At 46.0% G+C, this 25,935-nt stretch overlaps 1 protein-coding gene across 3 annotated transcripts in view; it reads left to right on the top strand.

Annotated features, from left to right (window-relative positions):
- LOC120924401 (receptor-type tyrosine-protein phosphatase S-like) overlaps positions 1-25,935 on the top strand; it is a 162,766-nt gene that overhangs the window by 121,829 nt on the left and 15,002 nt on the right. For all 3 annotated transcript variants that reach the window (XM_040335351.1, XM_040335357.1, XM_040335366.1), the window contains 8 exons: positions 1,824-1,885; positions 7,570-7,606; positions 7,746-7,843; positions 11,673-11,789; positions 14,242-14,396; positions 16,213-16,348; positions 20,990-21,139; positions 25,109-25,208. In XM_040335351.1, coding sequence (XP_040191285.1) covers positions 1,824-1,885; positions 7,570-7,606; positions 7,746-7,843; positions 11,673-11,789; positions 14,242-14,396; positions 16,213-16,348; positions 20,990-21,139; positions 25,109-25,208 — 855 coding nt within the window. The remainder of the gene's footprint in view (positions 1-1,823; positions 1,886-7,569; positions 7,607-7,745; positions 7,844-11,672; positions 11,790-14,241; positions 14,397-16,212; positions 16,349-20,989; positions 21,140-25,108; positions 25,209-25,935) is intronic.

The following is a 25,935-nucleotide window of genomic DNA, read 5'->3' on the forward strand; positions in this document are numbered from 1 at the left end:
TTTTTCAGCAGGAACGCAGGGGAAAGCAGTTCCGGCACCTCTAGATCTGAATGTATGTAATGGTGCGCGGAGGTGGGTAGAGGGTGGAACCAAGGAATGGTGCTCGGAGGTGGGTAAGGAGTGGAACCAAGGAATGGTGCTCAGAGGTGGGTAGGGGGGTGGGTAGGGGGTGAAACCAATGAATGGTGCTTGGAGGAGGGTAGGGGGTGGAACCAAGGAACGGTGCTCGGAGATGGGTAGGGAGTAGAACCAAGGAATGGTGTTCGGAGGTGGGTAGGGGCGGAGAAAAGGAATGGTGCTCGGAGGTGGGAGGGCTGGAACCAAAGAATGGTGCTCGGAGGTGGGTAGGGGGTGGAACCAAAAAATGGTGCTCAGAGGTGGGTAGGGGGTGAAACCAATGAATGGTGCTCAGAGGTGGGTAGGGGGTGAAACCAATGAATGGTGCTCAGAGGTGGGTAGGGGGTGAAACCAATGAATGGTGCTCAGAGGTGGGTAGGAGGTGGAACCAATGAATGGTGCTCAGAGGTGGGTAGGGGGTGGAACCAAGGAATAGTGCTCGGAGGTGTGTAGGGGGTGGAACCAAGGAACTGTACTCAGAGATGGGTAGGGAGTGGAACCAAGGAATGGTGCTTGGAGGTGGGTAGGAGGTGGACACAAGAGGTGACAGAAGGAGGGAGTTCCTGCACCTATTCTCTGAGAAAAAAAGCCCTGGGAAGAGGAAATGCCCATATACCAACCACAGCTTTAGGAATCATGGGAAATGTAGCTCTGATAAGGGGGGGGGGGTAGAAATGTAAAAAAAAAGGAAAAAAACTGTGCTAAACCCAAAAGTGAATACAAAAAAGCTGCCAGCACGCCAACAAAGTGTAACAGAAACAATTGATAAATAGTGCAGCGCTAAATGGTAAAAAATAGTAGTAAACTAATGAAGTGACCACAAAGTAAATGAATCAATATATGTAGTGGTGAGACCACAACTAAATACAATAATATAAAGTCCATGTATAGGGAACACACAGTGTAAAAGAATTCCTCCAAATCACAACATTGGATGCTGAATGACCGATTTGCCTGAAGAATTCAAGGTTGCTTCACACAGAGGAAAGATGGGGTACTCTTACCATGTGAGATGGACTCATCTGTTGTATAACAGTGGGTCAGATGTGCTTGTGCTCCTGAAAGACCAAAATCAGTGCGGCTGGGTCTCACAGGATGACCAGACGATCTGGGTGACTTCTCCTGAAGGCTGAAATGATGAACCAATGGACTTTCTGCTGCAGAGTAGATATGGGCCAGTTCATGTGGACCAATCTAGGCAGCTTTGGCTCATTCCTGCTCACTCAGCGGCTTCACCCTGCATCTCCAGCTTCACATCGGCTTCCTTCTCGGGGGCCAATATGACCGCTTCTCCTCTTGGCCAATCGGATTTTAAGACCCCGCTTCCTTTCCTTTTCAATCGGCAGCACTGTAATTTTCTGCAATACAATATGACTACCTGGAGGTATTCCAAGGAGGAATAGTGCAAGGGATTTCAATAGTGTCATCATGCAGAAATAGGAATTGTGCATTAAACTCAGAATTCACTATGAACAATTTATTCAATTAAAAAAAAAAACAAGTTGCATATTATCAAAAACATCCACATCATTGGTTCATGAGACACAAAAGCATGGGAATCACAGAGGTCTCTTTAATAACAAATCATGCCGACATTCATGAGCACTTACGTTTTATGTTCCGGTTGGGTTTTACCCATTTCTATTCAAAATAAAATAAAAATATTGGATTTCTGGAGTTATCCCGATTCTCCTTTGGTTCTTTAGATGATGATTCTCGCGTGGTGCTGAGGTCCAGATCAGATTATATAAATGCCTCCTACATTGATGTAAGTAGTAAGCTTTGCCTTTTGGTTTTATATACTTTCATATATGTAACGGTCACCTCAATCCACATCTTAGACAGACTTTCTGACTCCGCGATAAGCTATTCTCACTTGCTACACAATACACATTCCTATGGGTGAACATAAGTCAGACGTCTGACCTTTAGAGTGTGTTAACTCACAACACATATTAGCATCAATAGAACTTTCACACAATACAGGGTTAGTTAGCATAGCACCATGAAATATCTTAGGAGCCAGGCTTAATTAACACAATAGACAATAGAATGTAATCACAGCTTTCAACACTACAGCCAGGTAGCTGGAGGTGATAAACATCAATTAACATCTCAACAGTCTATGTTCCACATTGAAGGAGACACTCTATTGACCTGTTGTGTTCAGAATGAACAACTTGTAATATTTCAAGATATCCTGCAATACATGAATTATCATTACTGTCCCATCTCATGTAATTCAAGATATAATTTCTCAGTCATCCTATGCCCCTAGTGGACATAGGATGACCCTAGACACAAGAGTCATTGGTGAAGCTGATACAGGAGTACCCCACATCCTTCAAGAGCCTCTGGGTCCCACGGGCCATACCGTTACAATATATAATTAGCTAGTAGTAGTAGTTCTAATAGTTCTAGTTGTTCTAATAGATGTCAGAAGCACGGTATGGCAATATGTAGTTAGAACAATCACGCACCTCCTATCCTGTTCTTGGACAAGGAACATCTACCTTGACACATAATGTGAAGGAGGTACCTGTGTAGATATAAATGCTGGAAAATGTTACTGACACTCATTATAACTGAAGAAGTGACTCTTATAAGCTCCAAGACATCCTTGAAGTGGAGGTCCGCCTAAAAAAAATATATATTAAAAGCCAGCAGCTACAAATGGACATTTACCTGTCCAGGGTGCCCGCGATGTCGGCAGCCGAAGGCGATCAATCGCTCGGCTCTCGGCTGCTGCCGCCGCCATCCTCGTTCAGGGCATCAGGAAGTAAAGCCTTCACTTCCCAGTTCCCTACTGGGCAAGCGCGAGTCGTCTTCACTGGTCCCCGCTATCTTCTGGGACCTGTGTGTTTCCCAGAAGACAGCGGGGAGGACAGTGTAGGCGCCAGACATGACGTAGTTCACCGCGATCACCGCTATGATCTATACCAGGAAGTGGGAGCAAATACCTGTATTACACAGGTATCTTCTCTCCCCTTCCCCTGAAAGGTGCCAAATATGACACCGGAGGGGGGGGGGGGCGAATCCAAAAAGTGGAAGTTCCATTTTTGGGTGGAACTCCATTTTAACATTACAGAAATAGTCTACATGAATGTGACTACTACTAGCATTACCACTGTTAGAAAGTTTTCTTTAATCTAATATTCATCAATTAACAAATATTAACAAATGAATGAATGTATTGGGTTTCTGAGAATAATGGACTTGGATACATTTAAATATTTATATCTTCTAAATATGAAAAAAGGGAAATTATAGACCTTTATACCTGTGGAAGTATATATTTATTTTAAGATTCAAATGCTTTTCTAAAGAGCTCAAACATGTGGTAACAATTAGTCTCACCTTCTCCCGTGGCAAATGAAAGAGATAAAAGGTTACACCCTTTTCGAAGATACCAAAGTTTTAGTTAATGTTATAAGTTCTTTAATATTACAATACTTCTTGATTAGGATATTAATATCCTAATCAAGAACATTTGGTTTTTAATGAAATAATATACATACTTATTTATATTAGTATTTGATTTACATAGTTACATAGTTAGTCAGGTTGAAAAAAGACACAAGTCCATCCAGTTCAACCACAAAAAAATAAACAAGCAAAATAAAAAACACAGTACAATCCCATACACCCAACTCCATACCCACAGTTGATCCAGAGGAAGGCAAAAAACCCCAGCAGAGCATGATCCAATTTGCTACAGCAGGGGAAAAAAATTCCTTCCTGATCCCCCGAGAGGCAATCGGATTTACCCTGGATCAACTTTACCTATAAATCTTAGTACTCAGTTATATTCTGTACATTTAGGAAATAATCCAGGTCTTTCTTATAGCAATCTACTGATCTGGCCAGAACCACCTCTGGAGGGAGTCTGTTCCACATTTTCACAGCTCTTACTGTGAAGAAACCTTTCTGTATTTGGAGATGAAATCTCTTTTCCTCTAGACGTAAAGAGCGCCCCCTTGTCCTCAGTGATGACCGTAAAGTGAATAACTCAACACCAAGTTCACTATATGGACCCCTTATATATTTGTACATGTGGATCATATGCCCCCTAATTCTCCTCTTCTCAAGAGTGAATAAATTCAGTTCTTCTAATCTTTCCTCATAGCTGAGCTCCTCCATGCCTCTTATCAGTTTGGTTGCCCTTCTCTGCACTTTCTCCAGTTCCCCGATATCCTTTTTGAGAACTGGGGCCCAAAACTGAACTGCATATTCCAGATGAGGTCTTACTAATGATTTGTACAGATGGTGTCTCTCTATCTCTGGAGTCCATCCCTCTCTATACAAGAAAGGACTTTCCTCGCTTTGGAAACTGCAGCTTGGCATTGCATGCCATTATTGAGCTTATGATCAACTAAAACCCCCAGATCCTTCTCCACCAAGGATCCCCCCAGATCCTTCTCCACTACAGATCCTTCTCCACTACGGACCCCCCAGATCCTTCTCCACTACGGATCCTCCCAGATCCTTCTCCACTACGGATCCCCCAAGATCCTTCTCCACTACGGATCCCCCCCTGATCCTTCTCCACTATGGATCCCCCCAGAACCTTCTCCACTACGGATCCCCCCAGATCCTTCTCCACTACGGATCCCCCCAGATCCTTCTCCACTACGGATCCCCCCAGATCCTTCTCCACTACGGATCCCCCAAGATCCTTCTCCACTACGGATCCCCCCCTGATCCTTCTCCACTACGGATCCCCCCAGATCCTTTTCCACCACGGATCCCCCCCAGATCCTTCTCCACCACGGATCCCCCCAGGTCCTTCTCCACTACAGATCCCCCCCAGATCCTTCTCCACTACGGATCCCCCCAGATCCTTCTCCACTACGGATCCCCCCAGATCCTTCTCCACTACGGATCCCCCCAGTTGTACTCCCCCTAGTATGTATGATGCATATTCTTAGCCCCCCAAGTTCATAACTTTACATTTATCAACATTAAACCTCATCTGCCACTCAGTCGCCCAATTAGACAGAGGATTGAGGTCGGCTTGTAAATGGGAGACATCCTGTAAGGACGTTATTCCACTGCATAGCTTGGTGTCATCTGCAAAGACAGAAATGTTACTTTTGATCTCAGACCCGATATCATTTATAAAGATATTAAAAAGTAAGGGTCCCAGCACTGAACCTTGGGGTACACCACTGATAACCTTCGACCATTCAGATTAAGAATCATTAACCACCACTCTCTGAATTCCGTCTTTCAGCCAGTTTTCTATCCATTTACAGACTGATATTTAGATGTTAAAAGAATTTTATATCGTACAAGTTAAATATTTTTTACACATAGCACATAGTCCACTCCATATGAGTAGTAACCCCCACCTTTGTGAATAAGATGTTTGAAATTTGCTGGCTTTCTGTGGAACTACAAGGAATGTTAAATCACAAGAAAAGGTGGGGACGATTATAATGCCGTGTACACACGATAATTTTTCGGCATGAAAAAAAACGTTGTTTTTCAGCATGTCCAAAAAACAACGTTTTTCCAACTTCATCATTAAAAACGACGTTGCCCACACACCATCGTTTTTAAAAAAAATTATGAACAAAGCGCGGTGACGTACAACACGTACGACGGCACTCTAAAGGGGAAGTTATATTCGCCTTTGGGCTGCTTTTAGCTGATTCCTTGTTGGTAAAAGACGATTTGCGCTTTTTTGTCTGTTACATAGTTACATAGTTACATAGTTAGTCAGGTTGAAAAAAGACACAAGTCCATCCAGTTCAACCACAAAAAAAATAAACAAACAAAATAAAAAACACAATACAATCCTACACACCCAACTCCATACCCACAGTTGATCCAGAGGAAGGCAAAAAACCCCAGCAGAGCATGAGATCCAATTTGCTACAGCAGGGGAAAAAATTCCTTCCTGATCCCCCGAGAGGCAATCGGATTTACCCTGGATCAACTTTACCTACAAATCTTAGTACTCAGTTATATTCTGTACATTTAGGAAAGAATCCAGGCCTTTCTTAAAGCAATCTACTGAGCTGGCCAGAACCACCTCTGGAGGGAGTCTGTTCCACATTCTCACAGCTCTTACTGTGAAAAAACCTTTCCGTATTTGGAGGTGAAATCTCTTTTCCTCTAGACGTAAAGAGTGCCCCCTTGTCCTCAGTGTTGACCGTAAAGTGAATAACTCAACACCAAGTACACTGTATGGACCTCTTATATATTTGTACATGTTGATCATATCCCCCCTTATTCTCCTCTTCTCAGGAGAGAATAAATTCAGTTCCTCTAATCTTTCCTCATAGCTGAGCTCCTCCATGCCTCTTATCAGTTTGTTACAGCGTGATGAATGTGCTTACTCCACTATGAATGGTAGTTTTACCAGAACGAGCGCTCCCGTCTCATAACTTGCTTCTGGGCATGCGCGTGTTTAAAATGTAGTTTTTGCCCACACACGATCATTTTTAACAACACAAAAAACTACATTTTAAAAAACGACATGAAAAAATGCAATTTTTTTTTGTCGTTTTTCAGAAGCCGAAAAACGATGTGAATGTGATCATTTTAAATGACTTTTTTTAAAACGTCGTTTTTTTTCATGCCGAGAAATGATCGTGTGTACGCGGCATTAGAGATAGTCACTTTAGCTTTTCAGGCAGACATGCTGAGATTCAAGGAAACTACACACAGACACACACACAGGTACTTTTGGAGAGAGATATTTATACAATCTTCATTTCAAGAATAAGAAACTTATTGAAGCTATGTTTATATTCTATATTTTGATGTTGTTCTTGTAAAATGCTGCTATTTTATTATTAAAAGGGTTGTAACAGAATTTTTTTTTTCCCTAAATAGCTTCCTTTACCTTAGTGCAGTCCTCCTTCACTTACCTCATCCTTCCATTTTGCTTTTAAATGTCCTTATTTCTTCTGAGAAATCCTCACTTCCTGTTCTTCTGCCTGTAACTCCACACAGTAATGGGAGGCTTTCTCCCTGGTGTGGAGAAAGCCTCTTGAGGGGAGAGGGGGCGACCAGGCAAGTCAGGACACACTCTACTTTGCAGATAGAGAAAGGAGCTGTGTGTCATTGGGTGTCCTGACACTCCTGCTCGCCCCCTCAAGAGGCTTTCTCCACACCAGGGAGAAAGCCTTGCATTACGGTGTGTAGGTACAGACAGAAGAACAGGAAGTGAGGATTTCTCAGGAGAAATAAGGACATTTAAAAGCAAAATCGAAGGCTGAGGTAAGTGAAGGAGGACTGAACTAAGGTAAAGGAAGCAATTTAGGGGGAAAAAATTCATTTACAACCCCTTTAAATCAATTTTGGAGTTTGTTCTACACGAGATCGGATTTTCTTGGAACTTTCCTCATCAATATGAATTATTGAATATTGATTAATAATACAATAATATTTTGATTTTACAACTACAAATCAATAGAAATAGGAACTTATCTTATCTTCCAGGGTTACAAGGCACCACAATTCTACATAGCAACACAAGGTGAGTAAAGTGAGACAATTAAAGTGTCATCTCTCTTATATACTGTAGCTCTTATATTCCATCTGGCAATTGGTTGCATGCCGTTTCCTGGAGCGTATGTCTGCGGGATTCCTGCAGTGTTCATTTTCTCTTGTTCCAGGACCTATTCCAGAGACGGTGTCTGACTTCTGGAGCATGGTGTGGCAAGAAAACAGTTCTGTTATTGTGATGCTGACAGGGCTGGAGGAACAAAACAAAGTAAGATGGAGCTCAATAAAGGGGAGATAATGGACAGTGAGGGAAAAATGCTGGACAGTGGGCTGGGGGTGGACAGTGAAGGTGAGACGTAGGACAATGAAAAGGAGATGCCGGACAGTGAAAGTGAGACGTAGGACAATGAAGAGGAGATAGCGGACAGTGAAGGTTAGACGTAGGACAATGAAGAGGAGATGGCGGACAGTGAAGGTTAGACGTAGGACAATGAAGAGGAGATGGCGGACAGTGAAAGTGAGACGTAGGACAATGAAAAGGAGATGCCGGACAGTGAAAGTGAGACGTAGGACAATGAAAAGGAGATGCCGGACAGTGAAAGTGAGACGTAGGACAATGAAGAGGAGATGGCGGACAGTGAAGGTTAGACGTAGGACAATGAAGAGGAGATGGCGGACAGTGAAGGTTAGACGTAGGACAATGAAGAGGAGATGGCGGACAGTGAAAGTGAGACGTAGGACAATGAAAAGGAGATGCCGGACAGTGAAAGTGAGACGTAGGACAATGAAAAGGAGATGCCGGACAGTGAAAGTGAGACGTAGGACAATGAAGAGGAGATGGCGGACAGTGAAGGTTAGACGTAGGACAATGAAGAGGAGATGGCGGACAGTGAAGGTTAGACGTAGGACAATGAAGAGGAGATGGCGGACAGTGAAAGTGAGACGTAGGACAATGAAAAGGAGATGCCGGACAGTGAAAGTGAGACGTAGGACAATGAAAAGGAGATGCCGGACAGTGAAAGTGAGACGTAGGACAATGAAGAGGAGATAGCGGACAGTGAAGGGGAGACAAAGACAAAGAAGAGGAGATGGCGGATAGTGAAGGGGAAATATAGGACAATGAAGAGGAGATGGTGGACAGTGAAGGTGAGACATAGGCAGGGCCCGCCCTATGATGGGACCCGGTGGTACCATGGGTACCAGGCAGCACTTTTAGGGGGGCAGCATACTGATGCCCGCCAGCCCGTTCCGCCAGCTCCGCTACCCAAATAAAATTGATGTCCTTTTTATCCCACAAGTAGGGCTTTCTTTTGGTGATATTTGAAAATAAACTATTTTCTTCAGTTTAGGCCAATATGTATTCTTCTACATATTTTTGGTACCAAAAAAAAAATACAATTAGCGTACATTGATTAGTTTGCGCAAAAGACATTGTGGCCGCCGGCAATTCACAGGTCCCTTAATACTCCTAGATACATGTATAGAGCCATGGCAGGTCCTTTTATACGCCTATATGCATGTATAGAGCCATGACAGGCCCTCTTTATACATGTATAGAGCCATGACAGGTCCTCTTTATACTCCTATATACATTTATAGAGCCATGGCAGGTCCTCTTTATATTTCTTTATACATGTATAGAGCCATGGCAGGTCCTCTTTATATTTCTTTACATGTAAAGAGTCTCGACAGGTCCTCTATATACTCCTATATTCATGTATAGAGCCATGACAGGTCCTCTTTATACTTCTTTATACGTGTATAGAGCCATGACAGGTCCTCTTTATACATGTATAGAGCCATGACAGGCCCTCGTTATACTCCTTTATACATGTATAGAGCCATGTCAAGTACTCTTTATAGTCCTATATACATTTATAGAGCCATGACAAGTCCTCTTGATATCCCTTTACTTGTAAAGAGCAATGACAGGTCCTCTTTATACTCCTTTATACATGTATAGAGTCATGACGGGTCCCCTTTAGTTATCATGATATAAAATAATGAATGTGGGGCCCTTTTGGTTGGCGTGATTTTTTTTCTGGGGGGGGGGGGGGGGCCGCATTTCATTCTTGGTCCCAGGCAGCACAATGTCTTGGGCCGGCACTGGACATAGGCCAATGAAGAGACGATGGTGGACAGTGAAGGTGGCACAGAGGGTAATGAATAGGAGATGGTCGGACAGTGAAGGTGAGTGGTATGACAATAAAAAGGAGATGACGGACAGTGAAGGTGAGACATTGGACAATGAAGAAGAGATTGCAGACAGTGAAGGTGAGATGTAGAACAATGAAGAGGAGATGGCGGACAGTAAAGGGGAGATGTAGGACAATGAAGAGGAGATAGCGGACAGTGAAGGGGAAGACGTAGAACAATGAAGAGGAAATCTCAGACAGTGATGGTGAGACGTAGGACAATGAAGACGAGGTGGCGAATAGTGAAGGGGAGATGTAGGACAATGAAGAGGAGATGGCGGACAGTGAAGGGGAAGACGTAGGACAATGAAGACGAGGTGGCGAATAGTGAAGGGGTGATGTAGAACAATGAAGAGGAGATGGCGGACAGTGAAGGGGAAGACGTAGGACAATGAAGACGAGGTGGCGAATAGTGAAGGGGTGATGTAGAACAATGAAGAGGAGATGGCGGACAGTGAAGTTGAGACATAGGACAAATTGGAAATGGTGGACAGTGAAGGGGAGACGTAGGGCAAGGAAGCTAAGATGAAGAACAGTGAAAGGGAAATGGTGGACAATGAAGGTGAGATAGAGGACAAAGATTAAATGGAATACACTGAAGAGGAGATGTGGACAGTGAAGGAGAAATGAAAGACAGTGAGGGGGAGGAGGTGGTCAGTGAAGGGGAGATGTAAGAAAATGACAATCCGATGGTGGACAGTGAAGGTGAGATGGTGGTCAGTGATGGGGAGGTGGTGGACAATGAAGGGAAGATGGTGGACAATGAAGGGAAGATGGTGGTCAGTGAAGGGGAGGTGGTGGTCAGTGAAGGGGAGGTGGTGGTCAATGAAGGGGAGGTGGTGGTCAGTGAAGGGGAGGTGGTGGTCAGTGAAGGGGAGGTGGAGGTCAGTGAAGGGGAGGTGGTGATCAGTGAAGGGAAGGTGGTGGTCAGTGAAGGTGAGATGGTGGTCAGTGAAGGGGAGGTGGAGGTCAGTGAAGGGGAGGTGGTGGTCAGTGAAGGTGAGATGGTGGTCAGTGAAGGGGAGGTGGTGGTCAGTGAAGGGGAGGTGGTGGTCAGTGAAGGGGAGGTGGTGGTCAGTGAAGGGGAGGTGGTGGTCAGTGAAGGGGAGGTGGTGGTCAGTGAAGGGGAGGTGGAGGTCAGTGAAGGGGAGGTGGTGATCAGTGAAGGGAAGGTGGTGGTCAGTGAAGGTGAGATGGTGGTCAGTGAAGGGGAGGTGGAGGTCAGTGAAGGGGAGGTGGAGGTCAGTGAAGGGGAGGTGGTGGTCAGTGAAGGGGAGGTGGTGGTCAGTGAAGGGGAGGTGGTGGTCAGTGAAGGGGAGATGGTGGTCAGTGAAGGGGAGGTGGTGGTCAGTGAAGGGGCGGTGGTGGTCAGTGAAGGGTAGGTGGTGGTCAGTGAAGGGGAGGTGGAGCACAGTGAAGAGGAGACAGTGACTGATGAAGGAGGGGTGGACTATGAAGGTGAAAGGGCAGACAGTATAGGCGAGGCAGCCACTAGTGAAGGTGAGATGGTGAACAGTACATGGGGGATGGTGACAGTGAATTGAAGATCGCACCTGGTCAGGGGAGATGTTGGACAGTAAAGAGGATATGGTAAACAGTAAAAGTGATATTGTGGACAGTGAAGGGGAGATGGTGTACAGCGATGAATCGATGGTAAAGAGGAGATGTTGGCAAGTGATGGCAAATGGTGGGCATTGAAAGTAAAAGTGAAGGTGAGACAGAAGAAAAATAAAGGTAACACCGCAGACCGGGAAGGGGGAATGGAAGATGATAGAGGGAAGGTTGAGGAAGGCGAATGGGAGATGGTGGACTGTGTTGGCGACATGGTGGACTGTGCAGATCAGATAATTGACAGTGAATGTAAAATTCCACATAAACATTTCACATATTTAATCTTCTCAGGTAAAGTGTGAGCAATATTGGCCAGAACAGAGTCAGACCTATGGGGACATCATAGTTACTGTCCAGAAAATTGTCCAGACAGGCGCATTCACCATTCGCAGCTTCAGCCTAAGGAAGGTAAAATATCTGCTCAAGAATTTACGTAACCTGCTAACTTTTTTTCCTCTTGTTTTACCAATTGTGCACTAATCTCTTATCACTGGCCCCCCTGCTCTCTTATCACTGGCCCCCCTGCTCTCTTATCACTGGCCCCCCTGTAACATGTATTACTGAAGGAAGTTTGTGGTATTTGTCAACCTGATTCATTATATACCAGTACTTTCTATATTTAAAAGACTGAATATTTTATGTACCGTATTTATTGGCATATACCGCGCGCCGGCGTATAGCACGCACCCCAAACTGAGAAGGGAATTTTTAGGGAAAAATCTTACATTTTGGATGTCTTGCCTGGCGTCCATCGGCAGCCTTGTCCGGCGTCCGTCTGCGGCCTTGAGTGGGGTCCGCCCAGCCTTGTCGGTGTCCGTCTGCTGTCTTGCCCGGCGGCCTTGTCCGGCGTCCGTCTGCGGCGTTGCGCGGGGTCCGTCGAGCCTTGTGGGTGTCCGTCTGTGGCTTTGGAGGTGTCCAAAGCCCGGGGTTGAGTTCCGTTGTGTGTTTGAATATGGCGCGCTGTGCAGAGCCGGATTTCCTGCGCACTCGGCTCCTCTCGCGTGGCTGCAGGTGGAGCCGAGCGTAGCCGAGTGCGCAGTACACTCGGCTCGGACAATGTCGGAGACAGCGGGGATCGGCGTATATCGCGCACCCATGAGTTTCCCCTGATTTTAAGGGGAAAAAAGTGCGCAGTATACGCTGATAAATACGGTAATTTTTTGTTTAATGAAAAAATAAAATAAAATAAAATCTACATATAACTAGTTACATCAATTTCTGGACCCCCAAAGGAATCAGGCCTAGGACCCCTTTACTGGACAAAGTTGGTTAGACTTTATCCAAGCGTTATTATTACTGCAAAATATTTGGAGTGGTGTGTTTAACACCTTCCATAGTTGGCGAGGTTGAAAAAATGCACAAGTCCATTCAGTCCAACCTTTAAGTGCCGGTTCACACTGCCGCGACTTGGGATCCGACTTGTGACGCCCCAAGTCGCACAACATGAGAAATTCGATTGAAGTGAATGAGAGCCGTCTTAATGTACACTACTGAAGTCGCTCCGACTTCAGAAAAAGCTTCCTGTACTACTTCAAGGCGACTTCTAGCCACTTAAGACTCGGACCAATATGCAGGTAAAGGACCAGGCCCCTTTTTGCGATTCGGCACTGCGTCGCTTTAACTGACAATTGCGCGGTCGTGCGACGTGGCTCCCAAATAAAATTGGCGTCCTTTTTTCCCCACGAATAGAGCTTTCTTTTGGTGGTATTTGATCACCTCTGCGGTTTTTATTGTTTGCGCTATAAACAAAAATAGAGCGACAATTTTGAAAAAAGTGCAATATTTTTTACTTTTTGCTATAATAAATATCCCTCAAAAAAGATATAAAAAAAACATTTTTTTTCCTCAGTTTAGGCCGATACGTATTCTTCTACCTATTTTTGGTAAAAAAAATCGCAATAAGCGTTTAACTATTATTGTGCGCAAAATTTATAGCGTTTACAAAAAAGGGGATAGTTTTATGGCATTTTTTATTAATATTTTTTTTTTTACTACTAATGGCGGCGATCAGCGATTTTTTTCATGACTGCGACATTATGGCGGACACATCGGACACTTTTGACACATTTTTGGGACCATTGTCATTTCCACAGCAAAAAGTGCTATAAAAATGCATTGATTACTGTGAAAATGATAATTGCAGTTTGGGAGTTAACCACTAGGGGGCGCTGAAGGGGTTAAGTGTGACCTCATGTGTGTTTCTAACTGTAGGAGGGCGGGGCTTGAATTGTGACATCAGTGATCGTCGTTCCCTATATCAGGGAACGGACGATCAGTGACAGCGCCACTGTGAAGAACGGGGAAGGTGTGTTTACACACACCTCTCCCCGTTCTTCAGCTCTGGGGACCGATCGCGGGACTCCGGCGGTGATCGGGTCCCCTTTTCCCGCAGTCACGGAGCTTTGGACTGATGGTTGTGCCAGCAACAATAGACTCACGGCAGCATCAACAGATCTCCATACAGCCAGCATCAATAGACTCTCTGGCTGCCATCAACAATAGACCCCATCCCCAACAGGAGATCTCTTTCAGCAACTACTGACCCACCCAGCAACATAAGACCCCGCTAGAAGCAATAGGTCCCCCACCAGCAACAATAGAACCCCCCTGCAAAAATAGATCCTCAGCAGTGAGTATCAATACCCTGCAGCACACCCCAACATCCTTGCTATTAAGTAGAGTGAGTTCAGAAGGTGCCGGAACTGCGTTCCCCCGCGTTCCCACTGAAAAAACGCCCTGGATATTTCAAATCCGTGTGCCTGGGCAAAAAGATGAACCGTCTTTGATATTTGGAGTAAATATATATATATATATGGAAGTCTGCCGACAGTCAGTCTAATGTATGTTTCCCTGGTCTCAGGTGCAGTCCATAGTGCAGGTGATGGTGGAGCAGATCCATTACCTCCGATGGCCGGACCATGGAGTGCCCAAGAACACATCAGACATGGTGCAGCTTGTAGAACTCACAAACAAATGTAACCCACCCGGATCAGGACCTGTCATTGTACACTGCAGGTAAAGGAGGCCTCTACTGCCGCCATTCTTCAAGTTGAATTTTTAATACTGTAATTGCATGAACACATTCCTGAAATATCACAGTACAGTTGAACTTCGGATTACGAGCATAATCCATTCTGGGAGAACGCTCGTAATTAGGGTTGTCCCGATACCACTTTTTTGAGACCGAGTACAATTACCGATAGTTTTTTTCAAGTACTCGCCGATACCGAATACCGATACTTTTTTTAAATGTTATGTGACTTTTTTTTATTTTTTTTACACAATTTTTATTTTTTACTATTTTTATTTTTTCACAGTGATTTTTTTTTTAAAGGGAGTGTGTTTTTTTTTTCTTTTTTGATTATTATTTACATTTTATTTTTTAAATTATTTATTACAATTTTTTTTTTCATTTTTTTTAATCAGTCCTATTGGGGGGCTTTGGTGAGATATCAGGGGTCTTAACAGACCTCTGACATCTCCCCTTTAAGACAGAGAAAGGGACTAAGGACACAGATTCCCCAGTCCCTTTCTCTGCAGCCTCAGCTAAAATGAATGGAGAGAAGCTCCTCTCCATTCATAAACTGAAGCATCGTAAACACAGGTTACGATGCTCAGTTATGTGAATCACTGACTCTGTCCATTCGGAAAAAGGTAGGAGCCGGGTTTAGCGGCTCCTACCTCTGCTCTCCATCCTGACAGATTGAGGGGGGAGAGCGGCACGGGGGCGACAAGACGGCATGGGGGGGGGGGGGGGGCGGCACAGAGGGGAAAAAGACGGCATGGGGGGGAGAGCGACACGGTGGGGGGGAAGTGGCACGGGGGAGAGCGGCACTGGGGAACAAGACGGCACTGGGGAACAAGACGGCACGGTGGGAGAGCTGCACGGGGAGAGCGGCACGGGGGAACAAGACGGCACTGGGGAACAAGACGGCACGGGGGGAGAGCGACACGAACAAGACGGTACTGGGGAACAAGACGGCACGGGGGAGAGCTGCACGGGGAGAGCGGCACTGGGGAACAAGACGGCACGGGGGGAGAGCTGCACGGGGGAGAGCGACACGGGGGAACAAGACGGCACTGGGGGAACCAGGCGGCACTGGGGGGAGAGCGGCACGGAGGGGGAGAAGACAACACAGAGAAGACTGGTAACTCCCACCACCACCCGATACCTGACTGCCCAGGTATCGGGTGAAGTATCGGACCATTTCCCCCGAGTACAAGTACTTGGGAAATGCTCGGTATCGGTACTGATACCGATACTAGTATCGGTATCGGGACATCCCTACTCGTAATCTTGTCAACACTCGCAAACCGAGTCAGAATTGAAAAAAAAAAGTTGCTCGCAAATCAAAACGCTCTCAAACCAAGTTACTCTTAAACCGATGTTCCACTGTATTGTTCCGCATTGACTTTAATGGGATGCAATACCGAATGCGGGCAGAGGTGGGGGGCGACAGAGAGCGCCGAAAACAGACGAAAAGGCCCGAGGACACTTTGGCTCGTTTTCTGCGCCCCCGTACCTCAGGCCAAATGAGGTACTGCAGGCCAATGTTCGGCTTTTCTCGGCTCCTGCGCCCCCCATACCTCAGGCCAAATGAGGTACTGCAGGCCTATTTAGCTTGAATTCTGCTCGCCTTGCGAGTCAACACTCGCAAACCGAGTCAGAATAAAAAAAAAAAAAAGGTTGCTCGCAAATCAAAAAACACTCTCAAACCAAGTTACTTTTAAACCGAGGTTCCACTGTATTGTAATAACATCCTGGACATTGTAACCAATTCTTGGACCTATGACCGGATTATTTGGTCTCACTCAAGCTCCTTGTTTGCAGTGCTGGGATTGGCAGGACGGGCACGTTCTTGGCACTGGACATTCTCCTGAAGAGGGCGCGCGCGGTGAAGAAGGTGAACGTGTACAATTGTGTTCTAGAGTTACGGAAGAGGCGGGTAAAGATGGTGCAGGAAAAGGTGGGTTCAGGTTTTCTTGTCCTCTTCTGTCCCCCTTTGTCACCAATTGTTGGCATCTCTTCCTGACAATAACCCCTCATCCTCTCATTGGGCTCACACTCAGACTTTAACAAACATTAACCACTTAGGACCAATATGCAGGTTAAGGACCTTGCTCCTTTTTGCGATTCGGCACTGCGTCGCTTTAACTGACAATTGCGCGGTCGTGCAACGTGGCTCCCAAACAAAATGTATGTCTTTTTTTCCCCACAAATAGAGCTTTCTTTTGGTGGTATTTGATCACCTCTGCGGTTTTTATTTTTTGCGCTATAAACAAAAATAGAGCGACAATTTTGAAAAAAATGCAATATTTTTTACTTTTTGCTATAATAAATATCCCCCAAAAACATATATAAAAAAAAAATGTTTTCCTCAGTTTAGGCCGATACGTATTCTTCTACCTATTTTTGGTAAAAAAAATTCCCAATAAGCGTTTATCGATTGGTTTGCGCAACATTTATAGCGTCTACAAAATAGGGGATAGTTTTATGGCATTTTTATTAATAATTGTATTTTTACTACTAATGACGGCGATCAGCGATTTTTTCCGTGACTGCGACATTATGGCGGACACTTCGGACAATTTTGACACATTTTTGGGACCATTGTCATTTTCACAGCAAAAAATGCTATAAAAATGCATTGGGGTAGATTCAGGTAGGGGCGTGCACTGATACGGCGGCGCAGCGTATCGTATTTACGCTACGCCGCCGTAACTTACAGGAGCAAGCGATGTATTCACAAAGCACTTGCTCCATAAGTTGTGGCGGCGTAGCGTAAATGGGGCCGGCGTAAGCCAGCATAATTCAAATGTGGAAGGGGGGGGTGTTTTATGTAAATAATGGATGACCCGACGTGATTAACGTTTTGTACAGACGGCGCATGCGCCGTCCGTGTACATATCCCAGTGTGCATTGCTTCCAAGTACGGCGCAACGATGTATTGGTTTCGACATGAACGTAAATTACGTCCAGCCCTGTTCGCGAACGACTTACGCAAACAACGTAAAAAATTAAAATTTTGACGCGGGAACGACGTCCATACTTAACATTGCGTGCGCCTCCTAATAGCAGGAACAACCTTACGCCGAAAAAGCCTAACGTAAACGACGTAAATAAATTGCGCCGGGCGTACGTACGTTTGTGAATCGGCGTATCTAGTTAATTTGCATAATCTACGCCGACAACAACGGAAGCGCCCCTAGCGGCCAGCGTCAGAATGCACCCTAAGATACGACGGCGTAAGAGACATATGCCAGTCGTATCTTAGGCTAAAGTCGGCGTATCTAGCTTTCTGAATACAGAAAATAGATACGCCGGCGCAGCTTTGGAATTACGCGGCGTATCTATGGATACGCCGGCGTAATTCTTTCCTGAATCTACCCCAGTGTTTATTGTGAAAATGACAATTGCAGTTTGGGAGTTAACCACAAGGGGGCGCAGAAGGTCTTAAGTGTGACCTCATGTGTGTTTCTAACTGTAGGGGGGTGTGGCTGTAGGTGTGACATCATCGATTGTGTTTCCCTATATAAGGGAAGACACGATCGATGACGGCGCCACAGTGAAGAACGGGGAAGCCGTGTTTACACACAGCTCTCCCCGTTCTTCAGCTCCGGGGACCGATCGTTGGACTCCAGCGGCGATCGGGTCCACGGGTCCCTCGGTCACGGAGCTTCGGACTGGGTCGCGGGCGCGCGCCCGCGACCCACGGCTGGGCACTTAAAGAGGATGTACCTGTACGTTCTTGTGCCCAGCCGTGCCATTCTGCCGACGTATATGTGCAGGAGGTGGTCCTTAAGTGGTTAATCTCAGAATTCTGACTTTTAATCTCAGAATTCTGACTTTTAATCTCAGAATTCTGACTTTTAATCTCAGAAATTTGAAAAAAAAAAAAAAAAACAGAATTCTGTAAAACAAAAAAAACAACAACAAAAAAAAAGTATTTTATTTTTATGATGGCCCCAGGGCTCTTCCATACTTGAGGCCCTAAAGTGCCAGAACAGTAAAAATTCCCATGTTTTGGAAAGTAGACAGTCCAAGGAATTTAGTACGAGGCATGGTAAGTTTTTTTAAGTTGTACATTTTTTGGAAAATTAACAAATTAAAAAAAAAAAAGTTCACTTTTGTTTCTATTTTATTCTTACATACTGTCAGCAGTGCAGCACAGCGTCATCATATGACTAGCTAAACCTAAATGAAAATACACGAAGAATATTTTATTTTTCACCATTATCTGTTTAACCACTTAAGCCCCGGACCATTTTGTTGCTAAACGCCCAGGCCAGGTTTTGCGATTCGGCACTGCGTCGCTTTAACAGACAATTGCGCGGTCGTGCGACGTGGCTCCCAAACAAAATTGGCGTCCTTTTCCCCCCACAAATAGAGCTTTATTTTGGTGGTATTTGATCACCTCTGCGGTTTTTATTTTTTGCGCTATAAACAAAAATAGAGCGACAATTTTGAAAAAAATTCAATATTTTTTACTTTTTGCTATAATAAATATCCCCCAAAAACATATATAAAATATATTTTTTTCCTCAGTTTAGTCCTATACGTATTCTTCTACCTATTTTTGGTAAAAAAAATCACAATAAGCGTTTATCGATTGGTTTGCGCAAAATTTATAGCGTTTACAAAATAGGGGATAGTTTTATTGCATTTTTATTAATATTTTTTTTTTTAACTACTAATGGCGGCGATCAGTGATTTTTTTTGTGACTGCGACATTATGGCGGACACTTCGGACAATTTTGACACATTTTTGGGACCATTGTCATTTTCACAGCAAAAAATGCATTTAAATTGCATTGTTTATTGTGAAAATGACAGTTGCAGTTTGGGAGTTAACCACAGGGGGCGCTGTAGGATTTAGTGTTCACCTAGTGTGTGTTTACAACTGTAGGGGGGTGTGGCTGTAAGACTGACGTCATCGATCGAGTCTTCCTATAAAAGGGATGACTCGATCGATGCAGCCGCCACAGTGAAGCACGGGGAAGCCGTGTTTACATACGGCTCTCCCCGTTCTTCAGCTCCGGGGAGCGATCGCGACGGAGCGGCTAGAAACGAATAGCCGCGCCGTCGTCCCGGATCGCTCCCCGCGGGAATCCGCCCGCCGCACGCGGAAAGGCAAGGACGTATATATACGCCCTTCTGCCTGTCCGTGCCATTTTGCGGACGTAAATAGTCGTGCGGCGGGCGTTAAGTGGTTAAATTGTGTGAAAAATCCCTATAACGAATGAGCGAATGCTGATAAATTCACACAGAATGAATGTAAATTCCGGCTCCCTGCACAAACCGCTACACAGTGGAACCTCGGATTGCGAGTAACGCGGTTAACGAGCTTGTCGCAATACAAGCGATGTGTATTTTGAAAAATCCTAACTCGGTTTTCGAGTGTTGTCTCACCAAACGAGCAGGATTCAGGCCAAAGCTGTGTGCAGTACCGCGTTTGGCCTGAGGTGGGGGGCGCCGGAGCCGAACGTCGCCGATTGTAGCTGATCGGTGCTGTTCGGAAAGACTCATAAAATACTACGTTCCCGAGGTTTGCCGTGGTCAGCCGAGCTGTCCTCGGGCCTTTACGGCCGTTTCCGAGACTCTCCGGCGCCCCCCCCCCCAACCTCTGGCCACATGCAGTATTGCATGCCATTGAAGTCAATGGGCCTGATCCACAAAGATTACGCCGGCGTATCTATTGATACGCCGCGTAATTTCTAAGATCCCCCGTCGTATCTTTGTTTTGTATCTATAAAACAAGATACGACTGAATGAGGGCTCGATCCGACTGGCGTACGCTGTCGGATCTTAGGTGCATATTTACGCTGGCCGCTAGGTGGCGCTTCCGTCGATTTCCGCGTCGAGTATGCAAATTAGCTAGATACGGCGATCCCCCAACGTACGTCCGGCCGGCGCATTTTTTTTTACGTCGTTTCCGTAAGGCTTTTTTAGGCGTAACGTTACCCCTGCTATATGAGGCATAGCCAATGTTAAGTATGGACGTCGGGACAGCGTCGATTTTCCGTCGTTTGTGTAAAACGTTCGCGAATAGGGCTTTGCGTAGAATGACGTTCACGTCGAAAGCATTGGCTTGTTGCGGATTAATTCGGAGCATGCGCACTGGGGTACCCCCACGGACGGCGCATGCGCCGTTCAGAAAAAAACGTCATTTACGTCGGTTCAAGACGTATTAACATAAAACACGCCCACATCTTATGTATTTGAATTGCGCACCCTTACGCCGACACAGTTATACTACGCCGCCGTAACTTACGGCGCAAATTCTTTCAGGATACGGAAAATACGCTGAAAGTTACGGCGGCGTAGCGTATCTGAGATACGCTACGCCGGACGGAAAAATTCGCGCAGGTACGTGGATCTGCCCCAATATGGAACTAATTACATTTGTTATATTAATCTGGTTACAATGTTGCCTACTAAACCATAGTGCTGTGCTTTGCATGCCTTGCTATTGATTTTATAAAAGCTGGAACCTGATTGGTTCCTGCAGACACACTTTCTTTGTTGGGAGGAGCCAATTCAGTAAATATGTCATTAGCGGCGTTGTATGACATCAGACTCAGTGATCATGTGACCCTCCGTCTTTCAGGAGCAGTACATCTTCCTCTACAACGTCTTGCTGGAAACCCTTCTGTGCGGGTCCACCAGTGTCCCCGTGGTGAAGATTCAGGAGCACATTCATCATATGTCTGTAGAAAACCCCGCAAACGGCGTCACCGCGGTTCACCAAGAATTCCAGGTAAAGATTTTGTATTTATTTCCTTTTTTTTTTTTCTTAATTTCATTGTTTTATTTAATCTGCTAAACCTAAAATCATTAACCACTTTACCACCGGGCCAATTTTGTCACTTCTCTCCTTCATGTAAAAATCCCATTTTTTTTTTGCTAGAAAATTACTCAGAACCCCCAAACATTATATATATATTTTTAGCAGACACCCTAGGGAATAAAATGGCGGTCATTGCAACTTTTTTTTCTCGCACGGTATTTGCGCAATAATTTTTCAAACACCTTTTTTTGGGAAAAGAAAACGGTTTCATGAATTAAAAAATAACAAAACAGTAAAGTTAGCCCAATTTTTGTTGTATAATATGAAAGATGATGTTACGCCGAGTAAATAGATACCCAACGTGTCACGCTTTAAAATTGCGCACACTCATGGAATGGCGCCAAACTTCGGTACTTAAAAATCTCTATAGGCGACACTTTAACATTTTTTACAGGTTACTATTTTCGAGTTACAGAAGAGATCTAGTGCTAGAATTGTTGCACGCGCTCTAACGCATGCGACGATACCTCACATGTGGGGTTTAAACGGCGTTTACATATGTGGGCGGGACTTTCATGCGTGTTCGCTTCTGCACGCGAGCTACCGGGGACAGGGGCGTTTTAAAAAAAAAAAATTCTCATTTTATTTTTATTTTACTTAATTTTTTTATTTTTACACTTTTATTTTTTTATCACTTTTATTCCTATTACAAGGAATAGGAATCAGTGTGACAGGTCCTCTTTATGGAGAGATGTGGGGTCAATAAGACCCTCAGATCTCTCCTCCAGGCTTACAAGCATGAAATCGGTGAAAAAACATTCACCGATCTCACACCAACAGCCGCGATTGCAGCTTTGTTTACTTCCGGGTACCGGGCGTGACGTCATAACGTCGCGCCCGGGCCTCCAACGGTCATAGAGATGATTGGTGACTATCTGGTCACAGTCATCTCTATGCTTCCCCAGCCAGCGTTGGCCGATTCGCTCTCTGGGCCCCTGATGGCACGGGAGAGCCCGGAGAAGCACCGGATGGCGAAGTCCCGAGACTTCTATAAGAGACTGTGAGCAGCATCTGTAGGATCCCTAGCAGGGGAATACTATACAGCCAGATATAGCATAGTAGCAGATATAGCAGGTAGGGATCCAGTAGAAGTGTAGTCAGCAAACAAGCCTAAGGTTGGTAACAAGTGGTTGCATGTTGGAATCAAGTAGAAGCGTAGTCAGCAAACAAGCCTAAGGTTGGTAACAAGTGGTTGCATGTTGGAATCAAGTAGAAGCGTAGTCAAGGAACAAGACAAAGGTCGGTAACAAGTGGTTGCATGTTAGGATCAAGTAGAAGCGTAGTCAAGGAACAAGACAAAGGTCGGTAACGAGTGGTTGCATGTTGGGATCAAGTAGAAGCGTAGTCAAGGAACAAGACAAAGGTCGGTATCAAGTGGTTGCATGTTGGGATCAAGCAGAAGCATAGTCAATGAGCAAGACTTTTTGTAACAAGTGGTACAGGTTGGGATCAAGCAGAAGTGTAGTCAGCAAACAAGACAAAGGTTGGTTACAAGTGGTTGCAGGTTAGGATCAAGTAGAAGCATAGTCCAGGAACAATACAAAGGTTGGTAACAAGTAGCTGCGGGTTGGGATCAAGCAGAAGCATAGTCAAGGAACAAGACAAAGGTCGGTAACAAGTGGTTGCATGTTGAAATCAAGTAGAAGCATAGTCCAGGAACAAGACAAAGGTCGGTAACAAGTGGTTGCATGTTGGGATCAAGCAGAAGCATAGTCAAGGAACAAGACAAAGGTCGGTAACAAGTGGTTGCATGTTGGGATCAAACAGAAGCATAGTCAATTAGCAAGACTTTTTGTAACAAGTGGTTGCAGGTTGGAATCAAGCAGAAGCATAGTGAAGAAGCAAGACAAAGGTCAGTAACAAGTGGTACAGGTTGGGATCAAGCAGAAGTGTGGTCAGCAAACGAGACAAAGGTTGGTAACAAGTGGTTGCAGGTTAGGATCAAGTAGAAGCATAGTCCAGGAACAATACAAAGGTTGGTAACAAGTGGCTGCGGGTTGGGATCAAGCAGAAGCGTAGTCAAGGAACAAGTCAAAGGTCAGTAACGAATGGTAGCAAAGATAAGAACAGCAGCAGGAGTATCAAGGAATAGATGTTGGCTGGGGAGAGCACTATAATCTGGTAAACAGGAAGTTCAAAGTCACGGCTAATATAGGAAGTTCATGGGAGGAGCAAAGAGTTGAAGGTTCATCAGAAACAATGTTCAAGGCAAGACTGTCCAAGACATTGTCCACGGAGGAGATACGTCCTCAATACTTTATTCAAGTTTTCAGGCATGTATCTCTTATAGGGTTGTCCCGATACCACCTTTTTAAGACAGAGTACAAGTACCGATACTTTTTTTTTAATGCCATGTGACAGTGGCACACGTGTCAGTATTTTTTTTTTTTTTTTTTTACAATTTAGAATTTTTACAATTTTTTGACATCTCCCCTTAGAGACAGAGAAAGGGACTGAGGACACAGATTTTCCAGTCCCTTTATCTGCAGCCTCAGCTAAAATGAATGGAGAGAAGCTCCTCTGCATTCATAAACTGAAGCATCGTAAACACAGCAGCACAGAGGGGGACACACAGCACCGAGGGGGACACACAGCATGGGAAGCAGCACAGAGGGGGACACACAGCACCGAGGGGGACACACAGCACCGAGGGGGACACACAGCACCGAGGGGGACACACAGCACGGAGGGGGACACACAGCACCGAGGGGGACACACAGCACCGAGGGGGACACACAGCACCGAGGGGGACACACAGCACCGAGGGGGACACACAGCACCGAGGGGGACACACAGCACCGAGGGGGACACACAGCACCGAGGGGGACACACAGCACCGAGGGGGACACACAGCACGGAGGGGGACACACAGCATGGGAAGCAGCACAGAGGGGGACACACAGCACCGAGGGGGACACACAGCACCGAGGGGGACACACAGCACCGAGGGGGACACACAGCACCGAGGGGGACACACAGCACCGAGGGGGACACACAGCATGGGAAGCAGCACGGAGGGGGACACATAGCACGGAGGGGGACACACAGCATGGGAAGCAGCACGGAGGGGGACACACAGCACAGAGGGGGACACACAGCACAGAGGGGGACACACAGCACAGAGGGGGACACACAGCACCGAGGGGGACACACAGCACCGAGGGGGACACACAGCATGGGAAGCAGCACGGAGGGGGACACATAGCACGGAGGGGGACACACAGCATGGGAAGCAGCACGGAGGGGGACACACAGCACAGAGGGGGACACACAGCACAGAGGGGGACACACAGCACGGAGGGGGACACACAGCACCGAGGGGGACACACAGCACCGAGGGGGACACACAGCATGGGACACACAGCACAGAGGGGGACACGGAGCACGGACAGCAGCACGGAGGGGGACAAGGACCCGGAGGGGGAGAGCAGCACGGAGGGGGTCACACAGCACAGAGGGGGACACGAACCCGGAGGGGGAGAGCATCACGGAGGAGGATACAGGGACAGTCAGCTGTGATCTGTACGGCTTTGGGGGGAGTTACAAGCACCGATCACTGCTGTATAACTTTCACTAAAGCAGCTGAAAAGGGGGCAGATCAGTCCTTGTAACTCCCCCCACCTCAGGATCCCCCCTGAATGCCCAGGAGGTATCGGGTGAAGCATCGGAGCATTTCCCTGAGTACAAGTACTCGGGGGGAATGCTCAGTATCGGTATCAGGACAACCCTAATCTCTTACATTCGGTTGGAGCGCGGTATTGTGAGTTCTTACACAGATCCTGTTTTAGTTCAGTATGAGGGATGAAATAATTGTGGGGGAGAGAATATTAAACTGCCTTTTATACAGATGTCTGACCCGGAGGTTTCTCCCTTTTTCAGGCCCTGGAGAAAATCACCGAATTGTATCAGATCTATCCATGTAAAGAGGGGAGGAAACTGGAGCACCAGACCAAGAACCGCAACCCCGATATCTTACCAGGTAATGCGGTCAGGGGTAAGGGCAACCGATCGGAAAATGTGTCTGCAGGAATAACACGCCACATTATACAACTGTTTCCTTTTTTTTTTTTGCATTTTATTTTTTAAGACCAAGAGCTCCTCCTTGAGACCCAATTAGTCAGTGGCGGTTCCTCCATAGAGGGCGCTGGAGCGCCACCCCCTCTGGCTCTGCACCGCCATTGACTAACAACATAGATTCATGATGTTATTGTCGCTGCTGCCACTGGTCTGTTCAGATGGCCGGACCTAGAGTGCCGGCCACCTGAATAACGGCAGCTGGTTGGCTGTACGGAAGTGCCTATCACAGCCAGCGGCTCTGATAGGCTTTTCGAGTACAGCCCTCGGGTCCCTGGAAGCTTATCCTCGGAACGCACGGCGGGTGCGTTCCTTGGATAAGACTGACAGGCGTCTCAGCCAATCAGGTTGGACGGTTCTGGCTACCGATAACCTGATTGGCTGAAGCGTCATCGAGGGCGGGAGAAGACGTCGAGGGTCGAGGACGTGGATGGCTGACTCCAGTAAAGTTAAGTGCCGGGCGGGGGGGGAGGGGCATTTTACAGGGCATAGTGGCAACAATAGGCACAGTGGGGACAATGGGCACAGTGGCGACAATAGGCACAGTGGGGACAATGGGCACAGTGGGGACAATGGGCACAGTGGCGACAATAGGCACAGTGACGACAATTGATGGCACAGTGGCTGTGTTT

This window comes from Rana temporaria, chromosome 1 (genome assembly GCF_905171775.1).
Source record: "Rana temporaria chromosome 1, aRanTem1.1, whole genome shotgun sequence".
NCBI lineage: Eukaryota > Metazoa > Chordata > Amphibia > Anura > Ranidae > Rana > Rana temporaria.